We start from the raw sequence: 7758 nt of genomic DNA, 5'->3' as shown, positions 1-7758 counted from the left end.
GAAACCAAATGATAAACTGTTTTTAACCCATCCTATTACACCATATTTCTAATATACATCCAGACATTTCAAGTGCAATTCAGATTCCTACTTGAACCACATTTGGTTCTGTTTTGATTTGCACTCATCATGACCTTAATTTCTGTCTTTTTACTTTGGATAAAAGCTCCTTTCCACAACACAAAATATGAGATTAAAGATCTTTGTTTTCCTTCCATGATAGTACATAACAAATTTATTGATAACAGATGTTCCACATTACACAAAAGTTTAAAAATATAATCTTTTGTTGATCAAGGTATCTATAACAAGTTTATCTCCAGTACTGTGGTGTCTGTCTTGACAGAAGCTCTGGTTGCCCTCACCACCTCATCCAACTTGTCATTATGTATTCAAGTCCGATTAGTGAGTGTTGACAGATCCTTGAATTACGACTTGGTGAAAAAGGAAAAAGTAGTGTGATGGAATTGCAGAACCAATACAGAATTCAAATTCCAATGTGGCAAGTGATAAATCTGGATGTGATCACTTTCTGGAGTTCCACCAGGGAATATTACATAAAAGTTTCTAGTCTCTCAAACTTCACCTACTTCACCAAAATCTCTCCTCGGGAATCACAGCACAATCCCACACGAGGTGATTGACTCGTAATATTTTCAGAAACTCAGTTAACAGTATGACTATGACTGCTCCATCCATAACCAGATAATAAATTAAGATAGAATGGCAACTGTGAAAAACAGTTATAGACACGGAATGCCACTTTGAATTAGTACCTTCAACAGGTTTCGCTTAAACTTTAGTGCTATAACTTGTAGTGGAATAACCCAGTATTTCTGTAGTACTGAGAATTCCTTCCTCGGCCCCATTACAATCCTCACAGCTTTGAACCGTACAGAAGAAAATTTGTGAATATTTCAGGATAACTAAGTCATTTTACTGTTGTGATAGCATCATTTCGGAGTATCCAAGATCATTATAAAATGAACTAAAAAGACAGAAGTAACAGTATAGAAGTATTCAGAAATTCTACCAAACAACCATTGGGCTGGTTTACTTCATCTTTACATACATGATCTCTTTGTTAGATCTGCAAAAAAAGAACGATTAGTTTGAGGATAGGAAATGCCAAAGCAGGTCATTAACTTTAGGCATTTGTTACAGTCAAATACAATTATGCTCCATCTTGGACTAAGGTAATTGATGCACACCACATGTAGTTTATTGAAATGATTCCACGCTGCAGACATGAAACCTTCAGCAACCTGAACCAGCTAATTTATTACATGTGCACCTCAGGTAACAAATAAGAATCCTGCAGAATCACAAAATTTTGTTTATTTTGAACCAGGCCCTCAAGTCATATTAATTGTTGTATGCCTTTTCGAAAATTGAGCTTGCTGGCCATCCTTAATCAACAAAAGCATAATTCCAACTCCATTTTTTCTTCATTGGGTCAATTTCCATGTTTACGTTCTCAATATAACCTGCCTTTCTATACGAGAACGAAACCAAGGTTTCTGTTTGAAGATATTTAAACACCGACCAATTATCTGTAATATAGAAACAGCACAATTAGATTTAATAATCAGAAACATAACATTACATTTCCTTCAAAGCCCTGTACCCTATCCCCGTTATATGCGTCGACAGACGATGCAGATTCATTGCTATGCGTCGAACCAATTTCTACCAACTTCTCCTTGTATGCGTCCAAAACTCTCAGTTCTGCGAGGCTGTTAGGATGAGAAGCACCGCTTTCCCGACAATACAAGTCATGTGCGCATGCCTCACAGTCTCACTCCCGCCATTCTCGCATTGGTTTTGGCGTGTGGATGTGCGATCTTGTGCTCTTAAACTTTTGTTGTTATTACCTACGGTTCACTGATTTTGTGCTTGAAATATTTAACTATGCCTCCTTAGCATCCTATGTCAAGTCCTGGGCCATCAGCCAAGCAGCAAAGAACCGCTTTAACACTTGAAAAAAAGTTGGAAATTATAAACAGGGCAGTGTCAGGTGAAGGTAACACAGCTCTGGGATGCTACTTCGGTCTGGGTGAGTCCAAGATCAGAAACATAAAGAAAAATGCTGAGAAAATAAAAAGTGCAGTGATTGATTCATCACAAGTGTCTTCAAAGATTGTTACCAAAGTGCATAACCTGATTATGACAAAAATGGAGAAGATGTTGAGTTTGTACATTGAGCATGAAACAAAGAAAAAAACAACACTCAGTTCTGATCATCTTCGTGTGAAAGCTTTAGAAATTTATGGTCGCCTTTGTTCAGAGGCTAGTGAGGAAGTGTCAAGTGATATTGTTAGCTTTAATGCAAGTAAGGGATGGTTTTCTAAGTTTGTTAATCGTCACGGGCTTCACAACTTAGCTGTGCGTGGTGAGCAAGCTAGTGCTGACCACAAAGCTGCTAAACGCTACCCTTTGCAGTTGCGGGCTATGATAGCTGAGTTAAGCATCACGCCAAAGCGGGTGTTTAATGCAGACGAGAACGGGCTTTTTTGGAAGCGTATGCCGAAACGCACTTACGTAAGTAAGGATGAAAAGACAGCGTCAGGTTTCAAGGCAGCAAAGGATAAGTTGACTCTGCTTATGTGTTCCAACGCCGAAGCAGACTGTAAAATGAAGCCTCTCTTAGTTTACCATTCACTAAACACCCGTGCTGTTAAGGGTTTGAGTAAGAATATGCTTCCTGTTGGTGGGGAAGGATTCTCAGATCTTGAGACTGCTGACGTGGTAGAACTACTGGATTTTCATGATGAAGAAATAAGTGTGGATGACCTTCTGCATTTAACTCAGACTGAAGGTGATAACGATGAAGAAGAAAGTGTCGAGTAGCAGGTGAAGGATTTTACGGTGAAGCAACTGGCAGAATTTTTTAAGGCTGCGGAACACTTGGCACAAATGGTGATGGACATGGACCCAAGTTTAGAACGAAGTCAGCATTTCAGTCATTCCCTGCAGTCAATCCTTCTTCCCTACAAGCAAATTTATGCTGAAAAACAAAATTCTGCCAAGCAAACAACCCTCACCACTTTCTTCAAACCGGTGTCATCTCCTGCTGTCGGCAGTACTGAGAGTTTTATGAGTCTTCCTTCACCCCTTACTGTCCTTGATGATCCTGACGACACACAACCATCCACCTCATCCATGTAAAGCTGCCCGACACCACTGCACATCCACTCATCTCCCGGAGCCAACACACCTGCCACTGTTGGTGAATACCGTACACCCTAGTATGTTAACTTTCTATGATTTATTACATTGAATATTACCTTAAATTGATGAAATATAATATGAATGTTGCCTTGTGGTACTGCTTTTGTGTAATATTGGTATGAAAATGTGAATAAATTACAGATAAAACATATTTAGGAAGCCCTCCAGAATGCATCCCTATTTTCTCTATTTAAATAATTATTCACATTATGCGTTTTCCACTCTATGCGTCGACTGCGAGGAAAGCATCCCCTGCATATAACGAGGATAGGGTGTACTTATTTACTTAGTCACGAAACAAGTGCTTTCAATTTGGCAGAAACTTTGATTCTATAGAATTGGGTGTAGTTAAATGAAACAAATAGGGTAATCTTTAAAACCAAGAAATACACAATGGAACTAGAAAGTTCACGTGACAGAGAGTACATCAGGTTCACCTTTTCAAGCTGCTAATAGACTCATGTATTTATGATATTTGCAGATTTTTAGCAGTTGCATAACAAAAGGACTATGATATTTTTAAGTTGCTAAGAACATAACTGATTTGCATTCAGCATCAATAAGAACCAAGAACTGATTGTGGACTTCAGAAAGGGTAAGTCGTGGGAACGCACCTCAGTCGTAATAGAGGGATCAGAAGTGGAAAGAGTGAGCAATTTCAAGCTGCTGAGTGTCATCATCTCTGAGGATCTATCCTGGACCCAGCATATCAATGCAGCTACAAAGAAGGCATAACAACAGCTATATTTCATTAGGAGTTTGAGGAGATTTGGAAAGTCTGCAAATTTCTACAGATGTTCCATAGAGCACTTTCTAAGTGGCTACATTACCGTCTGATATGGGGCTGAGGCTACCACACAAGATCAAAATAAGCTGCAGAGATTTGTAAACTTAGTCAGCTCCATCATGGACACCAGCCTCTATAGTATCCAGGATGTCTTCAAGGAGCGATGCCTCAAAAAGGTGGAATCCATCATTAAGGACCCCCATCCCTCAGGACATGTTCTCTTCTCATTGCTACCATCAGGAAAAAGGCATACTCTCAGTGATTCAGGAATAACCTCTTCCCCTCTGCCATCAGATTTACGAATGGGCATTAAACCCATAAACACTACCTCACTACTTCTTACGTCTATTTTTGCACAGCTTATTTAATTTAACTATATATCACACTGTATTTCATGTTTTTTTCTTTTTTTATGTATTGTATTGTACTGCTGCTGCAAAGACAACAAATTTCACAACATATGCTGATGATATTAAACCTGATTCTGATTTACAACCAATTCTGAAAGTGAATCCATATTAAATCTATCACAGGTGAGCTGAATGGTTAAGATTTTGAAACTGAATGGAGTTTTACTGCAGGAGGAGGAGGAGGAGGAGGAAAATGTTATTACAAACACAGAAAACAGGAGAAACTCAAACCACAATGCAAACTATACAAAACATAAATGGCTGGAATCATATCAGGCAAGCAATGTTTGTGGAAGAATTGAATTGAATTAGTTGGAACATTCAGGGGAAATAATATTGCAAGTAATTTCTATTTTGAAATGAAATCTTCGGAGTGCCTTTCATCTACAGCCTAATAATGGATGGGAGGATTCCAACATGGAGAGAATATGATTACATAGAAATTCAGCAGATGGATCAATAAAGCAATAATCTATAAACTTGGTTTGTTAGAGGGCATCACCATGTTCATCTTTCTCCTTTCCAAATGTCTCAAATTGCTTTACCTCAATGGAACTTAAATGAACTAAGATGTTCACACAAATCAGAATGTTCAGGGCAGTAATAATTAATCCAGGCTAGTAGAATTACAATTCTGTTTGTGCTTGGATAGTTTATGTAAGCTGCTATAGTAATAATGATATTTCAAGAAGTCTCAGTACCTTTGAGTAATAGAGGGGAGAATAATTCATCCTGTTTATTCATTCTGAGGTGAGTCCCATAGGGAGGATTACATCTGCGGTTAAGTAGGCAGGATCAGTATTTGTCTTGCACAACTGAAGAGTTTGTTACTCTGTGGAGCGACATACACTGACATATGAAGAATGAACTATTTGATTGCAGGAGAACTACAACTGATGCCCTTGGAATAATTTCCTAAGCATGGCCTTGCTTTTAGAAGACAGCAGAAGGGAAAATCATCAAAACTTATACTGCTAGGTTTCATGCTTACTTATTTCCAGACGCACAGATTTACTCTAGTTCACCAAAATACTTCTTCTGTGATATAGATGACATTACATCTGAAGTAAAAATAAAAACTCTCAGGGACAACATTCAGATGATCTCGAAAAAGTCCTGATCTCTGGAAAAGTTAATAAACCTAAGAGATGCAGCTCATTTGCCAGCTTGGAACATAAAATAAAAACACATATTGTAAGTAACCCCTGGGCTATGATACAGAGTGAATCCAGATGCTGCAGGAATATCTCGGCAATGGAAGAAGAAAAATGCAGAAAAGAAACTTTAAAGAAATAGAGGCTTTGGTGAAAGTGCGAGCTTACCGTCCGAGTGTCTGCAGGAAGTATGACGCCATCATCCCAAATCCGAGAGGAAGAGTGAAAAGCGGAGCTCTCGACCTCCAGCCTACAGAAAAGAGACCTATCCAATCAGAAGTTTCTAAGCTTGGTTGAACATGGTGATGAATATCTATTCTGGTACAGTCAATTGAAAACTAATATATCTTAATTCTATGAAAATGAAAAATACGAAGTCTGTATTTCAATCGATGGATGTTTCATATACAGTGATGCATAGTGGATAAATTATTGTGCCATTAACCTGTGCTGAAGAATTTGATTCAATTCACATCAAGGAAGCTGTTAATAAGTATAATTATAAATCTGGAATATAATAAAAAGTATCTGTCTTAATAATAATGACAACAATAAACCCTAATTTAATTCATTAATATCCTTCAGGGAGAATATCTGCTATCCTTAACCATTCTGGCCTGTTTGTTATATCCACAGCAATGTGGTTTACTTTTAAAGTGCAATTTGAAATTACCTTGTGAAGCACTTTGTTCTGGGAAAAGAGTCTCAGGGCGCAAAGCAAACCAAATATAACTTTAACATTTACGTGAAACTAAAACTAAATTAAGTTTGATGGCCCAGAAACAAACCTGCACACTTGATTATATATTAAGTAGATCATTTGCTTTTGTTGTTAATATAAATGACAGATTATTTTTTTCTCCACTCAAACAGACTTAGTACTAACTTTTCTTTCATGATCTTCCACTGTCCTTCATCTGGGATCTCTCCATCATTTTCCAGGAACTTAGAGCAGTAACTGGAGTTAACCAGTCCAATCCTGGCATTAGGCCACAGAAAAAGGAAGTTTGGATCAAACGATCTACCACACTGAAACATAAAATTAAAAATTTCATTGAAATATTATTCATGAGTCAGAGTGTACATTGTATCAGATGGTGGACAATCCAACTTTCTATTAGTTATCCCTCAATTCTTACAGGCAGAAAAAGATCTGTAACAATGGGCTAACATAATGGCAAAACCACCATGTGAGACCAAATCCCATTACAGAGAAGGAAAACCCCTAGTGAGACGTATAGGGTTTGAAGCCATGAAGGCAATGCAGAGCAACCGAATAGAATCCATATAGCATGTAAAAAGCCCAACTCATTCATGCTGACCATGGTAACCACCAAGCTAGAAAAATAACTTGATTTCACCCCCAATGTATGTGCTCCGTTCAGCAGAATGAGAAAAATAATTTGTGCTCTGTTTACTTTCTTGCTTAGTTGTCTGAGAACAATTTAAATATCCATAGCACAATAATGAGCAGCTAACTGATTGAGCACTGAACCCAGATTCTTTCTGCATTGTATAGTTCAAAATTTCACCTGAAATCTTACTGAAGATTTAACCCCAACTCAAAGGGAAATATAGGAATATAAATTACATATTTAACAAAATGAATTGCCAATATATTCATATACCTCAACAAAACATCTTTCCATATAGAAAAGTAATTCACTTATACAAATATCATACAGTAAAACTTCTAGAATATACCATGGCAAAACTTTCACCACCATAGCATCCTCCAATTACAATGGTTATCTTGGGAACAGAGGCACATGCCACAGATGCTATCATGGAGCCTTGGGCCTTAAGTTGGTTTGTAACATCTTCTGCCTATAAAGACAACCATTAAGGAATTTGTCACATTGTACAAAATTAATGTGCACATAAAGCATGATATAATCATTGCAATGTTTAATATCCTTTACTTTAGACCTCCAACAAGACATAAAGAACATATTTTTTCACATTGTGCAAAAGAATACATGCATCATTACTTTTAAAATACTTAGATTATTGTTCATTTCAAGGGAAAGCAGACTTGGAAAATCAGTATTTTCAGTATTAGTAGGTCTTTGATTTCCAGTTACTGTAAAACAAGGATTTAATATACACATTTCCTGTGTTAACTCTTGACCACCTACTACTGATAACCCCAGAGCTAAGCTGTCTTCACACTGAC

General features: G+C 37.4%; 1 protein-coding gene across 3 annotated transcripts in view; it reads right to left on the bottom strand.

Annotated features, from left to right (window-relative positions):
* Nucleotides 1-216: 216 nt before the first annotated feature.
* The window catches only part of si:ch211-198n5.11 (methylcrotonoyl-coenzyme A carboxylase 2), a 76255-nt gene continuing 68713 nt past the window's right edge, over nt 217-7758 (bottom strand). For all 3 annotated transcript variants that reach the window (XM_063064193.1, XM_063064194.1, XM_063064192.1), the window contains 4 exons: nt 7287-7409; nt 6469-6611; nt 5751-5832; nt 217-1553 (listed from right to left, as the gene is read on the bottom strand). In XM_063064193.1, the coding sequence (XP_062920263.1) occupies nt 1470-1553; nt 5751-5832; nt 6469-6611; nt 7287-7409 (432 nt within the window). In that variant the 3' untranslated portion in view covers nt 217-1469. The remainder of the gene's footprint in view (nt 1554-5750; nt 5833-6468; nt 6612-7286; nt 7410-7758) is intronic.

Source organism: Mobula hypostoma, chromosome 12, assembly GCF_963921235.1.
Source record: "Mobula hypostoma chromosome 12, sMobHyp1.1, whole genome shotgun sequence".
Lineage (NCBI taxonomy): Eukaryota > Metazoa > Chordata > Chondrichthyes > Myliobatiformes > Myliobatidae > Mobula > Mobula hypostoma.
This window is presented reverse-complemented; position numbering and strand designations above follow the sequence as displayed.